Source organism: Salmo salar, chromosome ssa16 (genome assembly GCF_905237065.1).
Source record: "Salmo salar chromosome ssa16, Ssal_v3.1, whole genome shotgun sequence".
Taxonomy (NCBI): Eukaryota; Metazoa; Chordata; class Actinopteri; order Salmoniformes; family Salmonidae; genus Salmo; species Salmo salar.
In genome coordinates this window covers 10,105,020-10,127,372 of record NC_059457.1, presented here as the reverse complement: position 1 = coordinate 10,127,372, position 22,353 = coordinate 10,105,020, and the positions used below count along the sequence as shown (strand labels likewise).

The following is a 22,353-nucleotide window of genomic DNA, read 5'->3' as shown; positions in this document are numbered from 1 at the left end:
CGTTATAGGGCAATTCATGTATTGTTTAGTGTTGTGGTGTAATGGCTTTGCTGGCATGTATCTAAAAATATATATTTTTGCGCCACCAAGATTTACATGGTAAAATCGCCAGTGATTTGGTTAACGTTGTTGAACATGGCATGAATGATTAAACAATCTCAGAACAAACTGGTATGAATCATATAATCAGCCGGAAGTATTATTTTATTGAATGACTTGTATTCATCCATTAAAGGTTGGAAACGCATTTTTTGTGGGCGGAATCCCCCAGTACGGTTGATATGGTATTCACCAAGCAAATACCGCCCACAATGTCAGGTTTTGCATCGCTCATGTACTCTACGCAAGTCTTTTGCGTAATCTGCTACGCAAGATAGTAGCTTTCACTCAAAGGACATTTAAATGGCTACACTGTATAGCACCCACTGTATATTGGATCGCACAATACTAATAGTAACATTGTTTATATGTACGTTGTAACAAACCGCGCTTGAGTCGACTCTGCTTTGCAACTGCATTGTAATTTGGACCCGAATCTATTTGCTGTGTACCCCTTTGGAACAGTCAAAATGAACGAGGAGGAAGACTATTTGCAGAAAACAAGGCAGGGGTTTGAAGATCTCTGTCGAGCTTTGAATATGGACGAGGAGGCGAGCAACGAAGCATGGAAGAGCTACGAAAACATAAGCAAAAATTACACATTAGAGGTAAATATGTTTTGCTTTGTATATTGTACAGTAATATACATTTAGCCATTTTGGCAACCGGTTGACCGCAGGCTTCGCTAGCATTGCATCTACCTTTCACGACCGACATTTTACGTCGTCTCATTTCATATTTAAAGACGCAGCTTGTATTACGTTTGTAGTTTTACATAAATATTTGATAGAAAACTCCATTATTTGTGATATTTTTCTGTGGAAAGGGGAGGAGTTTTCCGGTCTGAATTTACCGGTGTGTGTCACATTTAGAGGCGGACCAATCTCGTGGTTTAGAATAGGACAAGGTTAACTGGGGTCAGAAGTTCCCAACCTTTTTTTCCCCAGGGCGCCCTTTTTCACATTTCAAAAATTTCACAACAAAATTTTGTTTATTGAGATATGTCTCTCTGCCCAGGATCCTCAGCTTGATTTTATTGTTATTTGAGCAACCAAGGAAAATGTTTTTGTCTTTTAAGCTAATTTCCTGCAAACTACATAGTTTAACAAGACATCATGACATCTTTTAGGTAGGCTCTTTAATGATAATAATAATAATGCATACTAAAATAAACTCTAGACCCTATTTCCCCAAATGTTATTCCGCTACCAAGTATGTTTATTAAGATCATTTATATGAACCCTCAATTTAATGATGCATATTCTCTTTTCCATAAAGTGAATAGATCAGTTGATAGCGACAGAGTCACACATTGTATAAGATTGCTTCCCATGCAAAGTCCCATTTCTTTGACTCCTTGACTTTAGAAGGTTGTTGCTCCGCTTCTGAATGTCATTGAGACAAATACACTGCTCAAAAAATAAAGGGAACACTTAAACAACACAATGTAACTCCAAGTCAATCACACTTCTGTGAAATCAAACTGTCCACTTAGGAAGCAACACTGATTGACAATACATTTCACATGCTGTTGTGCAAATGGAATAGACAACAGGTGGAAATTATAGGCAATTAGCAAGACACCCCCAATAAAGGAGTGGTTCTGCAGGTGGGGACCACAGACCACTTCTCAGTTCCTATGCTTCCTGGGTGATGTTTTGGTCACTTTTGAATGCTGGCGGTGCTTTCACTCTAGTGGTAGCATGAGACGGAGTCTACAACCCACACAAGTGGCTCAGGTAGTGCAGCTCATCCAGGATGGCACATCAGCGCGAGTTGTGGTAAGAACGTTTGCTATGTCTGTCAGCGTAGTGTCCAGAGCATGGAGGCGTTACCAGGAGACAGGCCAGTACATCAGGAGACGTGGAGGAGGCCGTAGGAGGGCAACAACCCAGCAGCAGGACCGCTACCTCCGCCTTTGTGCAAGGAGGAGCAGAAGGAGCACTGCCAGAGCCCTGCAAAATGACCTCCAGCAAGCCACAAATGTGCATGTGTCTGCTCAAACGGTCAGAAACAGACTCCATGAGGGTGGTATGAGGGCCCGACGTCCACAGGTGGGGGTTGTGCTTACAGCCCAACACCGTGCAGGACGTTTGGCATTTGCCAGAGAACACCAAGATTGGCAAATTCGCCACTGGCGCCCTGTGCTCTTCACAGATGAAAGCAGGTTCACACTGAGCACGTGACAGATGTGACAGAGTCTGGAGACGCCGTGGAGAACGTTCTGCTGCCTGCAACATCCTCCAGCATGACCGGTTTGGCGGTGGGTCAGTCATGGTGTGGGGTGGCATTTCTTTGGGGGGCCGCACAGCCCTCCATGTGCTCGCCAGAGGTAGCCTGACTGCCATTAGGTACCGAGATGAGATCCTCAGACCCCTTGTGAGACCATATGCTGGTGCAGTTGGCCCTGGGTTCCTCCTAATGCAAGACAATGCTAGACCTCATGTGGCTGGAGTGTGTCAGCAGTTCCTGCAAGAGGAAGGCATTGATGCTATGGACTGGCCCGCCCATTCCCCAGACCTGAATCCAATTGAGCACATCGGGGACATCTTGTCTCGCTCCATCCACCAACGCCACGTTGCACCACAGACTGTCCAGGAGTTGGTGGATGCTTTAGTCCAGGTCTGGGAGGAGATCACTCAGGAGACCATCCGCCACCTCATCAGGAGCATGCCCAGGCGTTGTAGGGAGGTCATACAGGCACGTGGGACCCACACACACTACTGAGCCTCATTTTGACTTGTTTTAAGGACATTACATCAAAGTTGGATCAGCCTGTAGTGTGGTTTTCCACTTTAATTTTGAGTGTGACTCCAAATCCAGACGTCCAAGGGTTGATAAATTGGATTTCCATTGATTCTTTTTGTGTGATTTTGTTGTCAGCACATTCAACTATGTAAAGAAAAAAGTATTTAATAAAATTATTTCTTTCATTCAGATCTAGGATGTGTTGTTTAAGTGTTCCCTTTATTTTTTTGAGCAGTATATATTCCCCCATGTGCATTAGTCAAGTCTTCCTCTGGCATTTTACCTCTTGTTATTAGCCTAAAGCATCGCAGATTTATTAAATGTTTTTAGATCAGTATTAAACAAACAAAAAATTACTCCTCAAATCAAGGAAGGTCTCGCACCTCCCAACGGAACATTGCCGCCCCATATGGATGGCGCACCCCCTAAGTTGGCAACCCCTGGTCTAGAAAAGGGGGCTCTGCTCTTTGGTCATAACACTGAATGATCCAACTTACTTGATATTTTTAAGTATGGTATAGTTATGGTATAGTGCATGTGCCTTATTCACAAACCTTTCCTCATAAGGGATAGCCATCTGCTGTATCTATGTATGGTTTATATGGAGGTGGTTTGACAGAAAATTAGGATTAGGGATAACAGAAGAAACCACTAGAGGGGAGAATTTCCAACATGGCATATCTCCACTCTGGCCCCACCAGCTCTAACTGGTATCCTTAATAGTGAGATAGAGCCCGGGACAGAAAAAGTAACTCTCTCTCTCCCCCACTCTCTCTCTTTCTCCATCCCCCTTTCTTACAGGGCAGTGAGCTACACTGGTTAGCCTGTGCTCTCTATGTGGCCTGCAGGACAGCCATACCAACGGTGGGTAAGGGCACTGCGGAGGGAAACTATGTCTCTCTGACCAGGATCCTCAGCTGTTCAGAACAAAGGTGCGTATGCCCAGGCACTCATCCCTATGGTCCGGTTTCCCGGACACAGATTAAGGCTAATCCTAGACTAATAAAGCATGTTCAATGGAGATTATACATTGAACGGGCCTCTTAGTCTAGGACTAGGCTTAATCTGTGTCCAGGAAAATGGCCCTAAATGTGCCCCACTTCATATATAATTGACTAAAGGACTTTCACACAGTCCTCCATAGGTTTGCATAACAGTCCATATGGTTTCTTGCTTAGTTCTTGGATTCTGATTCCAACCTGGTTATTTGTGTAATGCTGAACAAGGAACCACACATCTACTAACAACACAACTGTCCTATGTAATATATAATTTATTGAACTGGAAAATACTGTCAATTCTCAAACAGTTGCCCTGTTTCTGATTGCAGCCTCATTGAGTTCTTTAACAAGATGAAGAAATGGCAGGACATGGCAAGTCTGCCCCAAGACTTTTGCCAGAGCACGGAGAAGCTGGAGAGGAATTTCACAATTTCCGCCGTCATCTTCAAGAAATACGTCCCCATATTCAAAGCCATCTTTAAGGCACCCTCCGACGACCCACCCAGAGTCCACAGGAGCCGCAAACAGAGGTGAGTTAGTTGTTGATACTGTAGCTCACTATGAAGTTCTGTCACCTCACTATTTTCTACAATAGTTTGACCGCTCTTGAACAAAGCCAAGTAGATGTGTGCACTCACTACTGTAAGTTACTCTGGATAAGATCATCTGCTAAATGGCTAGAATGTACAAATGGAATTGTTTCTATCCTGGTGCCAGCCAGATCGTGAGATCTCTGAGCACAGCGGTCAGTCTGCTTGACCAGACTGACCGCTGACCTATTCTGATTTAGACGCCATCCCTGCACTGTCGCTGAAATCTTCAACTTCTGCTGGATTCTGTTTGTCAACGCTAAAGGTGAGTACTTCTGTTTTGTTCATGGCAAAAGACAGGAAAAGAGGGGGAGGACAGAGGGGAAAGGACTAGGGATCAGTGGGGTCCTGAGAAAAGGCTAGTTTGAAGACTATGTGAAGTGATCACTACTTGGTTACTCACAAAGTATAAGTGACAAGGGCTAGCTTCTCTACATTGGGCATTGGGCATGCCAAGGCCTGCACTGAGTTGTTGGCATCAGCAGGAGAACAGAGGCCAGGGCAAATAGATGTCATTTTTATATCTCCTTAATCCTTAATAAAAACTCAAAAGACACGCATGCACACACACAACCAGATCAGTCCCCTCCTGTGCTCCCTGTTCACCCACGACTGCGTGGCCGCGCACGACTCCAACACCATCCTTAAGTTTGCCGGCGACACGGCGGTGGTAGGTTGCATCACTGGTTGGTATGGCACCTGCTCGGCAAGTCGCTACAGAGGGTAGTGCGTACGGCCCAGTATGTGCGTACGGCCCAGTATATCCCTGGGGCCGAACTTCCTGCCATCCATGACCTCTATACTAGGCGGTGTCAGACGAAGGCCCTAAAACTTGTCAAAGTCTCCAGTCACCCAAGTCATAGACTGTTCCCTCTGCTACCGCACGTCAAGCGGTACCGGAGCACCAAGTCTGTGACCAAAAGGCTCCTGAACAGCTTCTACCCCCAAGCCATAAGACTGCTGAACAGTTTAATCAAATGGCCACCCAGACAATTTACACTGACCCCCTTTATTATTTATTTACTTATCTTAATTGTTTTGCACTGACTTCCTTGCACTGGCTCTATGCACACTCACTAGATTTTACACTCTTAGAAGAAAAGGTGCTATCTAGAACCTTAAAGGGTTCTTCGACTGTCCCCATAGGAGAACCCTTTGAATAAATATTTTTGGTTCCAGGTTAAACCCTTTTGGTTCCAGGTAGAACCCTAGTGGGTTTCATGTAGAACTCTGTCCCCAGAGGGTTCTACATGGAACCCAAAAGAGTTCTACCTGAACCAAAAAGGCTGGAACCAAAAAAGGGTTCTTCTATGGGGACTACCGAAGAACTCTTTTGGAACCCTTTTTTCTAAGAGTGTCCTCACACATACTACACTGAATTGGATTTGATTTGACTAGTGTTTGTTAATTGAATTAGGTGAAAGGTGACTTTGGTAAGTATACTGTGATACCCATTGTTCTTTGGACGTAGTTGAAATAATCACATGCGAGGTTTGAGGCTACCAGCACTACTCTGCAGTCAACACGAGACATGTCTATCTTTCAGATCAATTCAATTCAACAAGCTTTATTGTTAGGACCAGATCATTGTGTCAAACTATATTTGTGTCTTAGAAAAGCGGTGTAAAATCCTACTTATTATTATTATTATTATTATTATGATTATTTCAATGTCTCTTCTCTCTCCCTCCCCTGCCAGGAAACTTCCCTATGATCAGTGATGACCTGGTGAACTCATACCACCTGCTGCTGTGTGCTCTGGACCTGGTTTTCTCCAACGCTCTGCTGTGTAACACCAGGAAGGAGCTGCTCAACCCCAACTTCAAAGGTGACCTCCTGGCCCAGACCTATATCCCCTCCCTATCCTCCCAGCTCTCACCCCCTATGCATACAGTACATTCGGAAAGTATCCCTACCCCTTGACTTTTTCCACATTTTGTTACGTTCTACACACAGTATCCCATAATCTACACAGTATCCCATAATGACGAAGCGATAATAGGTTTTTAGAATTTTTTTGTACATTTATAATAAATAAATACCTTATTTACATAAGTATTCAGACCCTTTGCTATGAGACTAGAAAATGAGCTCAGGTTCATCCTTAAGATGTTTCTACAACTTGATTGGAGTCCACCTGTGGTAAATTCAATTGATTGGACATGATTTGGAAAGGCACACACCTGTTTATATAAGGTCCCACAGTTGACAGTGCATGTCAGAGCAATAACCAAGCCATGAGGTTGAAGGAATTGTCTCGCAGAGCTCCTAGACAGGATTGTGTTGAGGCACAGATCTGGGGAAGGGTACCAAAACATTTCTGCAGCATTGAACGTCCCCAAGAACACATTGGCCTCCATCATTCTTAAATGGAAGACATTTGGAACCACCAACACTTCCTAGAGCTGGCCGCCCGGCCAAACTGCGCAATCGGGGGGAAGGGCCTTGGTCAGGGAGGAGGTGACCAAGAACCCTATAGTCACTCTGGCAGAGCTCTAGAGTTCCTCTGTGGAGATGGGAGAACCTTCCAGAAGGACAGCCATCACTGCAGCACTCCACCAATCAGGCCTTTATGGTAGAGTGGCCAGACGGAAGCCACTCCTCAGTAAAAGGCACATGACAGCCCGCTTGGAGTTTTCCAAAGGGCACTTAAAGGACTCTCAGACCATGAGAAAATATATGATCTGGTCTGATAAAACCAAGATTGAACTCTTTGGCCTGAATGCCAAGCGTCATGTCTGGAAGAAACCTGCCACCATCCCTACGGTGAAGTATGGTGGTGGCAGCATCATGCTGTGGGGATGTTTTTCAGCGGCAGGAACTGGGAGACTAGTCAGGATCAAGGGAAAGATGAACAGAGCAAAGCACAGAGAGATACTTGATGAAAACCTGCTCCAAAGCGCCCCAGTCTGAGGTCCTGAGCGAAGGTTCATCTTCTAACAGGACAACAACCCTAAGCACACAGCCAAGACAACACAGGAGTGGCTTCAGGACAAGTCTCTGAATGTCCATGAGTGGCCCAGCCAGAGCCCGGACTTGAACCCAATCTAACATCTCTGGAGACCTGAAAATAGCTATGCAGCGACGCTCCCCATCCAGCCTGACAGAGCTTGAGAGGATCTGCAGAGAAGAATGGGAGAAACTCCCCAAATACAGGTGTGCCAAGCTTGTAGCATCATACCCAAGACTCAAGGCTGTAATTGCTGCCAAAGTTGCTTCCACAAAGTGCTCAGTAAAGGGTCTGAAAACTCATGTAAATCGGATATTTCAGTTTTAAATTTTTAATACATTTGAAAAAATGTATAAAAAAAAAACAATTTTTGCTTTGTCATTATGGGGTATTGTGTGTAGATTTATGAGGGGGGGCAATGTAATCCATTTTAGAATAAGGCTGTAACGCAACAAAATGTGGAAAAAGTCAAGGGGTCTGAATACTTTCCGAATGCACTGTATATACCCTCCATATCTTCCTATAGATAACATCATTGATAGTATCCAACCAGTATCCATGCATGTGTACGTGTGTGCAGGCATGCATGCATACATGTGTGGTTACTCACATGATCCGTACGTAGAGTATGTTCAATCTCTATGGTCCTTTTCTGTGTTACTGCATAGTTACTGTAATACATTATCACTTGCATCTAATGCAGGAAGCTGCTATGTCTCGTCTGATCTATAGGCCTTCCTGAGGACTTCAACAGTAAGGACTACAAGCCCACTGCAGGGCCCTACTGCTTCATAGAACAGCTGTGTGAACTGCATGATGGCCTGGTGCTGGAGGCAAAGGGGGTCAAGGAACACTTCTGGAAACCGTTCATCAAGAGGCTCTTCCATAAGAAGGTGAGGCACACGCACAAATACACACACCTCAGTCCTACACACACACACACACACACACACACACCTTAGTCCTACACAATCTACTTGTCTGCCTTGTCTCATCGATTTTCTGTGTCATCAACAGATTCTCAAAGGGAAAGAAGATAGCTTGACTGGCTTCTTCGATCCTATGAATTTTGGAGACAGTTTGTAAGTCAATCCTTATCTTGTCTCTCTGCACAGAGCAGATATTGACAGTCTTTTTGAGTGATATTCAACGTTTCATATACACTGAGTGTACAAAGCTTTAAGAACTCCATGACACAGACTGATCAGGTGAATCCAGGTGAAAGCTATGATCCCTTATTGATGTCAATTGTTAAATCCACTTCAATCAGTGTAGATGAAGGGGAGGAGACAGGTTAAAGAAGGATTTTTAAGCCTTGAGACAATTGAGACGAATTTAGGCTGTTCTGAGGGTCAAGGTGTTCCTAATGTTTGGTATACTCTGTTGTGTGTGTGTGTGTGTGTGTGTGTGTGTGTGTGTGTGTCTAGTGCGTCCATGGGGCGTGTGTACGAGGAGCATGTTCTAGCCACAGGGGGTCTGGATGAGAGGATCTTCCTGGGAGAGGGGGCCAATGAAGACATTGGCACACCAGGCCCCTGTCTCTGTGTGGGAGTAAAGAACCAGGACGCCTCCGCATACAGACTCTACAGCAGTCTGACTGTAAGACGCGCACACACACACATTATTATACTATTATTATACATTATTGCTTGTTATGTATGAAATATGCTGCTGTTGTTATGATTACTGTACCACACAAACGCACATACACGTCTTGTGTCTTTGAGTCTGAATTCAATGCAAATGTACAGTAATCCCTTTGCTATGTCCCCTTTGTGTGTCCTGTAGGCCTCAGCCTTGAAGGTGTCTACTCCCCTGACGGGTCTTAAGTATGTCCAGGACAACTGTCTGGGCACGCCGGTATCAACAGCCATGCAGAGTGTTGGCCGACTCCACAGCCTGCTCACAGGACTCAAACACCGCCCCAGTGGCAGACTCACAGACTTACTGAGGTATTGCACACAATACAAATAATCAAATATATTCTAAGCTGCACACAACCACACCAGTGGCCCAAAACATTTTGAATGGGGTGGCCAAGGTGGAGCACAGACCCAGTTTTGGGGGGCCAAAACATTTTTAACCTTAATCGAAGCAAGGTAGATTTTTTTTTTCTCTACATAATTCTGATGGTTCAATGCATTAAATAATTTGCAATTTTATATAAGGGTATTAGCATACAGTAGTAAATTATCTTGAAAGTGGCATCCAAAGTGCTAATTATACCGTGACATTTAGGGGGCTCTATTATTTTTAACTGGACCTCCTATGTGTGCACTTCTTTTTGATGTGGACTTCATGGTAAAGACATGTAATTTAACCGTAAAAATGTGTTACCTTTTTAATGTGTCATGAACACAACCAGTCAGGATGTTTTCCCCTGATTTGTCTAACAAATCACTTCAAAATGTAGGTTACCTGTGCAAGTTCGTCTACTCCAAAATAAGTCTAGCATCCGAACAGTGCACTGTGCACCCACCACTTGAATGGAAAGGGACATCCTATTACAAACACCATCAGTGTAATGACATTCAGCCTATAAAGTGGTGTGTATTCATGAATGCCAGGGGAAGCCAGGCTTCCCCCCAAAATTTTACAATATAAAAAAAAAAAACTTTTTCTAATGTGATTTCTCATTTGTGTCTATCCATGTTTCATAAATTTCCTTCGATTTGCAGCAAGAGGCTGAATCTAATTCAACAGAGAAAGCATCCGAGCGAGGCAAACAGCGCCCCTCTATCTTAGTATCCGTAGCCCATGTATCTGTAGCCCATGTATCTGATGCTGTCTGGTCAAAAATAATGTGACATGTCATACTCTTTTTGGCCAGATGGCATCAGATACATGGGCTACACATACAAAGACAGAGGGGCACTGTTTGCCCCTGCTCGTATTGTATTCTTTCTTTGGTGAGATTGAGTCTTGCTGAAGGTGTGCATCTTTGTCAAAATTATCAATATATTCAGAGACAAACTATCTCAATCTCTGGGGGGGGGGGCACTTGGGTGGCCAGTCAGATTCCACATTCTGTGTGTGAACCACATACAGATTGTTATTATTTAGTGTTTTATGTATTGGATAGGCCTTTTCAAATACTCACCCATTCTTATATTGTTACCACACGGAAGAATTCAGTTGCCCATTTTCATTTTCGGTTGTTAGTATTTGGGCCATGAAGGGTGTTAAAACAGTTTTGGGGTGTAAGTATGAGTTTGGAGGGTGATTTATCAGTAACTGTGTCTGTCTTGTTCCAGGGCGTGTGCCAGAGACCCAAGTGAGACCATCTCCACTAGGCTGAAGGACATGTGCCAGGTCTTTTGTCAGCACTTTGAGGGCAAAGGGGAGGAGAACGCAGGACTGGGGAAAGACATTGCAGTGAAGTACTTCCGCCTGGCGGAGGCGCTCTACTATAAAACCCTGGAGGCCGTCATTGACCAGGAGAAGGAGAGACTGGGCGACACGGACCTCTCTGTGAGTCTCACCTGCGCTGCCCTGCTAGCTCAGCTCAGTTTGCTGTAGCTAACTAGAAATTTCACACACATTTCCCATTGACGTCAAAGCATTTTTTATGCAAAGATCCAAGTTACAGTATTGTATTTTCAGTTCACATTTACACTGAGTGTACAAAACATTGGGAACACCTGTTCTTTCCATGACAGACTGACCAGTTGAATCCAGGGGAAAGCTATGATCCCTTATTGATGTCACCTGTTAAATCCACTTCAATCAGTGTAGATGAAGGGGAGGAGACAGGTTAAAGAAGGATTTTTAAGCCTTGACACAATTGAGACATGGATTATGTATGTGTGTCATTCAGAGGGTGAATGAGCAAGACAAAATATTTAAGTGCCCTTGAATGGGGTATAGTAGTAGGTGGCAGGCGCACCGGTATGAGTGTGCAACGCTGCTGAGTTTTTCACGCTCAACAGTTTCCTGTGTGTATCAAGAATTGTCCACCACCCAAAGGACAACCAGCCAACTTGACACAACTGTGGGAAGCATTGGAGCCAACATGGGCCAGCATCCCTGTGGAGCGCTTTCAACACCTTGTAGAGTCCATACCCAGACGAATTGAGGCTGTTCTCAAGGCAAAACGGGGTGCAACTCAATATTTGGAAGGTGTTCCTAATGTTTTGTACACAGTATATGTTTAAATTGGGCTCTATGTTGAGATATTGCATGTTATGACACTTTAATCTCTGCCAGTCTTGGTTGTAAAATATGGAAAATAATTTGTTCTCTATGGTGGATGAGCAATAAACCCTTTGTTCTGTTGTGTGTCCTTAGGGTATTCTGGAGCAGGATGTGTTCCAGCGCTCTCTGCTGGCCTGCTGTCTAGAGATTGTCATCTTCTCCTACCGACCCCCAGGGGACTTCCCACAAGTCATACACATCTTCCAGCTCCCCGCATACCACTTCTACAAGGTACATGCTTGTACTTATATCTGTATTATGTGTTTGTATGTGTGATTGTCCTAGTCATGAGTGTGTGTGTTAGTCATGAGGGTGTGTGACTAGACAGTATGTAACTCTCTCCCCTTTTGTCTGTGTGCGTTTGTGCATGTGTGCGTCCGTGCGTGCGTTCATGCATATCTGTGTAATATATCTCAGGTGATTGAGGTGCTGGTACGGGCAGAGCAGGGCTTGTTCAGGGAGGTAGTGAAGCATCTGAACCAGGTGGAGGAACAGGTCCTGGAGAGCCTGGCCTGGAGGGGGGGATCCCCGCTGTGGGACAGCGTCAGGGAGGCCAAGAACCAGCCACCAGCTTGCCAGGAGGTAGGACATCCACAGCACCCCTCCTTATCCCCACCCTACTCATCACATGCACAGCTAAGAAAATGGTGCCAAGTTTCACTTCTCACACACATGCTGAATCATGTGGCCCCAAAGTAACTCTGAATCCGATGTCTTGAAAAAGATGGACTGGACTGAAATCGGAACAAAATAACAATCTTTCTCATTGATGTTCAGGTGATGCCACCGCAGCACCTGGAGGATGGGAACGGAGACAGCAGTGCTGGCAGCGCCCCTCTCATCCCTAACAACCATGGCACTGACCTAAGCACCAACAGTGGTGGGAAAGGTTAGTCATTTAGCTTGTTAGCTCGTCAGGAGGTCAATTTGTCTGTCAGTTGTGCAATAACTCATTCAAGTAGTCAGTCAGTTGGTTACCTCCGCCCTCCCCCTCTCCTCTCCCCACTTCGCCCCCAGGTGTTTCTCCCTCTCCCACCACCCTGTTGGACCGCTACAGCTCCCCCCCCACGGGCTTGGCCAGGAGACGGCTGTTTGTGGACGCTTCCTTCGACACCCCATCGGACCCCTCCTCCACCACCACCACTACCACCACCGTCAGGACCTCCCAGGCCATCGTCACCACCACCATCCCTGCCGGACAGACAGTGGTCACTATGGCAACGGCCACGGTTACCGCTAACAACGGACAGACGGTCACCATACCTGTGCAAGGTGACGTTTGCAGATTCATTACTGTACAGTATGACATTATGGTTTGTTGTACACCTTTGCCCTTACTGCCAAATGATACTGTACATGACTCCTATATGCATTGTATAGTGGGGTGTCTGACTGATGCAGGTTATTAATGAGAAATCTCATGCCCTCTGACCTCTGCAGGAATAGCCAATGAGAACGGAGGCATCACCTTCATCCCTGTCCAGGTGAGTGTGACGGGACAAGGCACGGCCATGCTCCAGCCCCTGTCTGCCCAGTCCCTGACTGGCACTTTGACCAGCCAACCACAGACCACCACCACCCTGAACAGTCCTGCCCCACAGGGCAGCCCCGCCACCAGTAAACCAATCAAGAAGCTGGCAGCCCAGGTCCCGTCCAGTAACAAGCCTCAGAAAAAGGGTTCCCTCTCGCTGTTCTTCCGCAAGGTAAGGGCACACAAACATAATCTCCATCTGTCACTGAATTTAAAGGGATAGTTCAGGCACGTTACAAATCTAACTAATCTCTTTTGGATAGGGAGGAAGTATACTGAACAAAAATATAAATGTAAAATGTTGGTCCCATGTTTCAAGAGCTGTAAAAGAAGGTCCCAGAAATGTTCCATATGCACAAAAAGCTTATTTCTCTCAAATGTTGTGCACAAATTTGTTTAAATCCCTGTTAGTGAGCATTTCTCATTTGCCAAGATAATCTATTCACCTGACAGGTGTGGCATATCAAGAAACTGATTAAACAGCATGATCGTTACACATGTGCACCTTGTGCTGGGGACAATAAAAGGCCACTCTAAAATGTGCAGTTTTGTCACAACACAATGCCACAGATGTCTCAAGTTTTGAGGGAGCATGCAATTGACATGCTGACTGCAGGAATGTCCACCAGAGCTGTTGCCAGAAAATGGAATGTTCGTTTCTCTACCACAAGCCGCCTCCAACATTGTTTTAGAGAATTTGGCAGTACGTCCAACCGGCCTCAACGGCAGACCACATGTAACCACGCCCCAGGACCTCTACGTCCGGCTTCTTCACCTGCGGGATCGTCGACAGCTGATGATACTGAGGAGTATTACTGTCTGTAATAAATCCCTTTTGTGGGTTAAAACTTATTCTGATTGGCTGGGCCTGGCTCCCAAGTGGGTGGGCCTATCCCCTCCCAGGCCCACCCATGGCTGCACCCCTTCCCAGTCATGTGAAATCCATATATTAGGGCCCAATTAATTTATTTCAATTGACTGATTTCCTTATGTGAACTGTAACTCAGTAAAATCTCTGAAATTGTTCCATGTTGCGTTTAAAATTTTTGTTCAGTATAGTTTAAATCCATCCTAGTATTCTGTTTCTGCCCTTTGTGCCATATGTGGCCAGTTTCAACCCTACCTTTTTAAGAACCCCACAACTGTAGCATTTCATACCATAAATGATGTTTTTTTGCTTGAGTTTAAAGACTTAAACCCTGGTACTATTTTGTGCCTGCTCTGTACCACCAACAGGTGTACCACATGGCCAGTGTGCGTCTGAGAGACTTGTGTGCCAAGCTGGACATCTCTAGTGAGCTGAGGAGGAAGATCTGGACGTGTTTTGAGTATTCCCTGGTGCAATGCACAGAGCTCATGATGGACCGACACCTAGACCAGCTCCTCATGTGTGCAGTCTACGTCATGACCAAGGTAGGGTTAGAGTGTGTGTATGAGGGGGTGTCAATCCCTCCAGGATTTCGTTGAGCTTTTTTTGTGATCGTTGCGGGCCAAAATGCTTGATTTTGCTGCGGCAATTTGGAAGGATTTTGTCATTTGTCACGAAAATGCACTGACGAGTGAAACATTTGTTGACGTGTTGCTTGATTGAACCATTTATGCGGTAAAAGTGTGGTGATTGGTTAGAATTGCGAGCCCTCTTTTTGTAGTGTGGTGATCCGACAGTTATATGCGATAATATTGCGATGATTTGACTGTTTTATGTGGTAATAGTGTGGCAATTGGTCAAATTTGCAAGCTCTTGCAAAATATGTGGGAAATTGCGCAGAATCGCAAAATCCTGGACGGATTGGGATGTTTGTGTGGGAAGGGGGATATTGATGTGCATGGTGTGTATAGACTGTGGGTGCATAAGTTCGCAGGAAGTGTGTGTAGCATGCTGTGTGTATGTGTTTCTACTGTTGTGCAGGTGACCAAAGAGGACAAGTCCTTCCAGAACATTATGAAGTGCTACCGCTCTCAGCCCCAGGCCAGCAGCAGCGTGAGTACTGTTAGTAGGCCCTTATGCAATGATGTACAGTGCATTCGGAAAGTATTCAGACACGTGTGTGTGTATATACAGTATCAGTCAAAAGTTTGGACACACCTACTCATTCATCCCCTCCGACGAATAATGGCACCGGAGAGAATGGCTGCCGTTTTACGGGCTCCTAACTAACTGTGCTATTTTTTTAGTTTTTTTTTTCTTCATATTGTTTATAACTTTTTTTATTTGTATTATTTTGTACATAATGTTGCTGCTACCGTCTTCTATGACCAAAAATAGCTTCTGGACATCGGAACAGTGATTACTCACCTCGAACTGGACAAAGATTTTTTCTTTAATGAGTCCGACGCAAAGGATAAACTGCTTTCTCGAGACCAGACCCAAACCCCCGACATTTGCGTGAAGAAAAGATGGAGAAAAAGGAGGCGGAGGTCGGGCTGCCTTCTGAGAATTCGTTGGCAAGTGAGTAAACTTCCACTACCGTCTGTACTATTGGCCAACGTGCAATCACTGGAAAATAAAATGGATGATCTACGATTTTAAGAATATCCTACCAACGGGACATAAACTGTAATATCTTATGTTTCACCGAGTTGTGGCTGAACGACGACACGGACTCTATAGAGCTGGCTGGGTATTCCTAACATTGGCAGGACTGAGGAGCTACGTCTGGTAAGACGAGGGGCAGGGGTGTGTGTCTATTTGTAAATAACAGCTGGTGTGCGATTTCTAATATTAAAGAAGTCTCAAGGTATTGCACGCCTGAGGTAGAGTACCTCATGATAAGCTGTAGACCACACTAGCAAGAGAGTTCTCATCTATATTATTCATAGCCGTCTATTTACCACCACAAACCGATGCTGGCACTAAGACCGCACTCAATGAGCTGTATAAGGCCTTAAGCAAACAGGCGCTTCTAGTGCCGGGGACTTTAATGCAGGCAAACTTATCCATTTAACCAAATTTCTACCAGCATGTCACGTACAATCAGAGGGGGAAAAAACTCTAAACCACCTTTACTCCACACACAGAGACGCATACAAAGCTCTCCCTCGCCCTCCTTTTGGAAAATCTGAACATAATTCTATCCTCCTGCTTACAAGCAAAAACTAAAGCAGGAAGTACCAGTGACTCTCAATACGGAAGTGGTCAGATGATGCGGATGCTATGCTACAGGACTGCTAGCACAGACTGGAATATCTTCCGGGATTCATCCAATGGCATTGAGGAGTATATTGCCTCAGTCACCGGCTTCATCAATAAGTGCATCAACAACGTCGTCCCAACAGTGACTGTGCGTACATATCCTAACCAGAAGCCATGGATTACAGGCAACATCCGCTTCGAGCTAAAGGCTAGGGCGTGACACTAATCCCGCTACGCCCTCAGACAAGGAACGGGACACTAATCCAGACACTTATAAGAAATCCTACTACGCCTTCAGACAAACTATCAAACAGGCAAAGCGTCAATACATTGACTCCTACTTCACCGGCTCTGACGCTCGTCGGATGTGGCAGGGCTTGAAAACTATTAGACTACAAAGGGAAACCCAGCCATGAGCTGCCCAGTGATGGAAGTTTACCAGATGAGCTAAATGCCTTTTATAGCTCGCTTTAAGGCAGGCAACACTGAAGCATGCTTGAGAGCACCAGCCGTTCCGGACAACTGTGTGATTACGCTCTCGGTAGTCGATGAGAGCAAGACGTTTAAATAGGTCAACATTCACAAAGCCACAGGGCCAGACGGATTTCTAGGACGTGTACTCAAAGCATGCGTGGACCAACTGGCAAGTGTCTTCACTGACATTTTCAATCTCTCCCTGACTGAGTCTGTAATACCTACATGTTTCAAGCAGATCACTATAGTCCATGTGCCGAAGGAAGCGTTGGTAGCCATGAAGTGCTTTGAAAGGCTGGTCATGGCTCACATCAACACCATCATCCCGGAAACCCTAGACCCACTCCAATTCGCATACCACCCCAACAGATCCACAGATGAGGCAATCTCAATCGCATTCCACACTGCCCTTTCCCACCTGGACAAAACAAACACCTATGTGAGAATGCTGTTCATTGACTACAGATCAGCGTTCAACACCATAGTGCCCACAACGCTCATCACTAAGCTAAGGAACATGGGACTAATCACCTCCCTCTGCAACTGGATCTTTGACTTCCTGACGGGCCGCCCCCAGGTGGTAAGGGTAGGCAACAACACATCTGCCTCGCTGATCCTCAACACTGGGGCCCCTCAGGGGTCCGTGCTTTGTCCCCTCCTGTACTACTGCCTGTACTAACGCATTAAGAAGGAAAGAAATTCCACAAATGAACTTTTAACAAGGCACACCTGTTAATTGAAATGCATTCCAGGTGACTACCTCATGATGCTGGTTGAGAGAATGCCAAGAGTGTGCAAAGCTGTCATCAAGGCAAAGGGTGGCTACTTTGAAGAATCTCAAATATAAAATATATTTAGATTTTGTTTAACACGTTTTTGGTTACTACATGATTCAATGTGTTATTTCATAGTTTTGATGTGTTTACTATTATTCTACAATGTAGAACACAGTAAAAGTAAAGTAAAAAACCCTTGAATGAGTAGGTGTCCAAACGTTCGAGTAGGTGTCTAAACTTTATATATATGTTTACCTCACATATAATTTAAAAGTATGTATTAAGGTGTCTGTAATAGAATGAACGTGGCGAAAACAAATGTAGACATTAATAAAGGCAGTTCTATAGCTTCCAAAATATTTTTGACAATGGTGGGGGAGTGGCAAGATGGAGGTGGGGTGGCATCAACACAGCGCCCCCTATCAGTCATCTAGTGTATAACTCTTATGGCTATGGCCAGGAGATTTTCCTGACCTGACCAGGAAAAACTTCAAGCCCTAGTTTGAGGCTATAGTACTGTGACAGCGTCACTGTTTTTTCCCCCTTTGGACACTGGATTATGTTCACAAATAGTGCTAATGCTGTCAAGGAACCACTCAGAGGTGGCACCACAGGTCCCAGAGTGGTGTGGCATTTTTTTGTTATATCTGGGGCCTTTGGTTTTTCCTGATCTGGTAACCTAACCAGGTAGAACTCTGGACCTTACACGGTATGACGTGATTAATCTGTTGTAAAATTGTTTAATATGGGCTATGATGGATCAGAATTTTTCTATTAAGGTCACATGGTTTAAAAAAAACTCCTGGAAAAACTCCTGGCCTTGGAGTGGATGAAAACCCTGTCAAACTGCAGCAACCTTCAACCTGTTCATATGAATTATATTTTAAAGAAGGACAATGCAGACACAGTGAAAACAACATGATTGGAAAATAAAACTCACAGCGCTGAGCTTGCTTTATGCAGGTTTGCATTGTAAAGTCCTGCCCTATGCAACTGTAAGACAAGTAAGAAATGTTCTCAGTCTGTCATAGTAGGCTAGGCTATTGACCCTTTTCCAGTACACGACACACTGACGTCACAAACTCCTGCGCGCGACTCTTGGTGGCAGTAAGAAAGCCATCGCCATCTGTGCCCATTCAACAGCCTAGATTTAAGTTTTTATTACTTCTCATACACTCACAATGATGTTTTGATTCTTGCTTGAACAGTCGCTAAGATTATAGTTGGTTGTGATCTTTGCAAAATAACTCGTTTGGATGCAGCAGTTGTTAGCTAGAATGCTAATGCTCATTGAGATTTGCTTAAGCATAACTAGCCAAAGAGCCATTTTACTGGTTGAAGTGTTTTCTTTTTTAAAGTATAATGCAGTTGATTTACAATGATGACACAAATATTCTATTAGGCAGGACATTCATTCAAGCCTTAAAATCCAATTATGATCCAAAAGTAGTGTGAAATGCACTCATGATCAACATGTAAATAGAGGCATCTTTTGCTGGCGTTCTATTAGAACCCCCCTTTGTTCTGCCACCATCTTGCGCGCATTGCCCTCATGCTGGAATGTTTGCAAAAACAGAAAGGGCTCTATGCAGCTGCTGCTGTTAGTAGCCTACAGTTGATTAGACTGAAAAATGGTCTCCTTTCTATGTAGTACAGCGTGTAAGATCTCTAATGTTTAGGTGTATAGGCTGCTACATTTATGTAAGAGTTTTTGCTTGTGTCTGTCAGGAGTGATGCTTGCTAAATAAATACCGGAGGAAAGTGGAGAGAGCGCCTTGAGTGTTGTTCCCGGCCCGCGTGACCTGCGATTTCCATGAATCTGATTGGTCAAGACATGCAAAGAGCCTACAGCAGCACCCTGATGTGAAGGACAGATAAATTGTGTGCAAATTTACAAATCATGAGGCAAATCGGTCAAAAAAACAGCACTTTTCCTCTTTCTTTAATGCTTTGCGTCGATGTATTAAACTGAATCAAAAGTGATTTTGAAAAGTGCAAATTACACCTCGCCACACGTTTTCCGGCAGCCCTGGAACCACTGGTTGTGTGTGATTTTTCTTTACCAGGTCTACAGGAGTGTGTTGATCTCTGGGAAGAAGAAACGTCTCTCGGGCAGCAGTGTGGGAAACACACAGAGCTCTCACACAGACAACAGTCAGGAGCAGGGTAAGAACACACTCACACACACTGGGTTAGATCTGGGTTCCTGGACTTCTTCTCCCCTCCCTCTGTCTATTTTTCCCTCTCCCTCTCTCTTTACCACCTTCAGGGAGTGGAGACAGCAGCCCGGTGCCCATGTGTTCCACCAGCACCCTACCTGCCCCGCAGACTGGCAGCATCCCATCCACCCTGGCCCCCTCCACCTCCTCATCCCTCCCTCCCTCCCAGGAGCAGGATAAGGATGGGGGAGTGGTGGGGAGGAGGAGCGAGGAGACCTCATCCACTTCTACAACCGGGTCTACATCAAACAGATGCGTCACTTTGCCCTCCGCTACTCGCCCAGCTCGCCCTCTGCAGGGGTGAGTGAGTGAGAGAGGGAGGCAGCGGATGGGGGGAGCTTGGAAAGGGGGGTGCAAGGGAGGAAATGAGAGAAAGATATGAAAGAGGAGAAAAAGTTTTGTTTACAAACTTAGAAGAAAAGAGAATCCCGCACACTGCTCTTGCTAGTATCTTTACAAACTTAACTCTATTCTGCAAACCTATTGGTTTAAAGCAAGAGAGGATAGAGGTAGAGAGGGAGGGAGGGAGAGGAAAATGACATTAACAAATGTAATGTATGTTTTGAATAGGTATCTGCCTATGCTCTTATAATGTTTTTGTGACAGGTGCAGTCTCCTCCCCTGTGCCCGTACCCCTCCCTGAGGACCAGCTCCCCTCGCAGGGTCCTCCTGTCCCACAACCACTCCATCTACATCTCCCCCCCACAAGACTACTGGAAGCCCCCCCACCCCCTCCACTACCGCACGGGACAAGATCTTCTACTACATCTGCAGCAGCCCATCCAACGTGAGTCACAAGTACATACACATACTCATGCACACAATGTATGCTGGTTAACGTTGATTCAGCACAGTACTTTTCAAACCTTGACAGTGAGTTTAATCATACCATACCTGACGCGTGATGATGATGATGAACCCTCCCTGATCTGTGTCTATGATTTCTATCTCTGTCTGTGCAGCGCCTGGCGGAGATCAACAGTATGATCCGCACCGGGGAGACGCCCACCAAGAAGCGCAGCATGCAGCTTGAGGAGGAGCCATCGCCCAAGAGGGTGTGTCCGAACAACCAGACGGCCCTGCTCCGCAGATTACAGGACGTGGCCAACGACCGTAGCTCCTCCCACTGAGGCAGGACACAACCCCTTCAGAACACACCACAGGCTGAAGTCGCTAGTCACTAGATGGTCATGATAGAAAGGAACATTTTGGCAATATAATAAATATCAACATTTATGAGCATATATTTGATTTTCATTTAGGGGTAAGGACAGGCGTAAGGTTAGGGGGAGGGTTCAGTTGTTAGTGTTCATGGTCAGTGGTTGGTAGTTCTTATGATTTGTGTCTAGAAAGTACCATACTTCTGTCCATGGCCAGATTGTGATGAACGGCTCAATTATTTTATCACCATGGCAATAAGACTAGTTGGTTGTTTTAGCAACAAAACCGATGCGTGCACGATTATGGTGCAAAACAGACGGGGTTGGCTTAATTGTTGACATGTTAACTATATTTCGTCTCCAATGTTTATTGAAAACATATATACAGTTGAAGTCGGAAGTTTACATACTTAGGTTGGAGTCATTAGAACTCGTTTTCCAACCACTCCACAAATTTCTTGTTAACAAACTATAGTTTTGGCAGGTCGGTTAGGACATCTACTTTGTGCATGACGCAAGTAATTTTTCCAACAATTGTTTACAGACAGATTATTTCACTTATAATTCACTGTATCACAATTCCAGTGGGTCAGAAGTTTACATACACTAAGTTGACTGTGCTTTTAAACAGCTTGCAAAATTACAGAAAAGGATGTCATGGCTTTAGAAGCTTCTGATAGGCTAATTGACATCATTTGAGTCAATTGGAGGTGTACCTGTGGATGTATTTCAAGGCCTACCTTCAAACTCAGTGCCTCTTTGCTTAATATCATAGGAAAATCAAAAGAAATCAGCCAAGACCTCAGAAAAAAAATTGTACACCTCCACAAGTCTGGTTCATCCTTGGGAGTAATTTCCAATTGCCTGAAGGTACCACGTTCATCTGTACAAACAATAGTACGCAAGTATAAACACCATGGGACCACATAGCCGTCATACCGCTCAGGAAGGAGACGCGTTCTGTCTCCTTGATCAACGTACTTTGGTGCGAAAAGTGCAAATCAATCCCAGAACAACAGCAAAGGACCTTGTGAAGATGCTGGAGGAAACAGGTACAAAAGTATCTATATCCACAGTAAAACGAGTCCTATATCGACATAACCTGAAAGGCCGCTCAGCAAGGAAGAGGTCACAGCTCCAAAATCGCCATAAAAAGAAAGACTACGGTTTGCAACTGCACATGGGGACAAAGTTCGTACTTTTTGGAGAAATGTCCTCTGGTCTGATGACACAAAAATAGGACTGTTTTGCCATAATGACCATTGTTATGTTTGGAGGAAAAAGGGGGAGGCTTGCAAGCCAACGATCACCATCCCAACCGTGAAGCACGGGGGTGGCAGCATCATGCTGTGGGGGTGCTTTGCTGCAGGAGGGACTGGTGCACTTCACAAAATAGACGTCATCATGTGGAAGAAAAATGATGTGTGTGTTATATATATATATTGAAGCAACATCTCAAGACATCAGTCAGGAAGTTA

General features: G+C 44.9%; 1 protein-coding gene across 2 annotated transcripts; it reads left to right on the top strand.

Moving 5' to 3' along the window:
• Positions 1-353: 353 nt before the first annotated feature.
• LOC106573256 (retinoblastoma-like protein 2) lies at positions 354-20,915 on the top strand. 2 transcript variants are annotated; one of them, XM_014148162.2, is made up of 21 exons: positions 354-707; positions 3,649-3,779; positions 4,178-4,378; positions 4,639-4,703; positions 6,138-6,266; positions 8,121-8,281; positions 8,406-8,470; positions 8,816-8,987; positions 9,177-9,340; positions 10,643-10,859; positions 11,676-11,813; positions 12,000-12,164; positions 12,360-12,471; positions 12,600-12,854; positions 13,023-13,285; positions 14,350-14,526; positions 15,023-15,094; positions 19,563-19,662; positions 19,766-20,015; positions 20,328-20,502; positions 20,678-20,915. In XM_014148162.2, the coding sequence occupies exons 1-20, from the start codon at positions 570-572 to the stop codon at positions 20,356-20,358; spliced, it is 3,006 nt and encodes a 1,001-aa protein (XP_014003637.2). In that variant the 5' UTR covers positions 354-569; the 3' UTR covers positions 20,359-20,502; positions 20,678-20,915. The 2 variants fall into 2 exon arrangements, with proteins under 2 accessions (XP_014003637.2, XP_014003636.2); XM_014148161.2 differs by having other exon boundaries at positions 355-707; positions 20,322-20,502.
• Positions 20,916-22,353: the final 1,438 nt, after the last annotated feature.

What these genes read in the sequence shown, in the direction of transcription:
- LOC106573256 (XM_014148161.2), top strand. Translation starts at nt 570, where the DNA reads ATGAACGAGGAGGAAGACTATTTGCAGAAAACAAGGCAGGGGTTTGAA. An exon ending in TCTGTTTGTCAACGCTAAAG is followed by an intron (nt 4,704 to 6,137) that starts GTGAGTACTTCT and finishes CTCCCCTGCCAG; the next exon opens with GAAACTTCCCTATGATCAGT. An exon ending in CAGTCTACGTCATGACCAAG is followed by an intron (nt 14,527 to 15,022) that starts GTAGGGTTAGAG and finishes ACTGTTGTGCAG; the next exon opens with GTGACCAAAGAGGACAAGTC.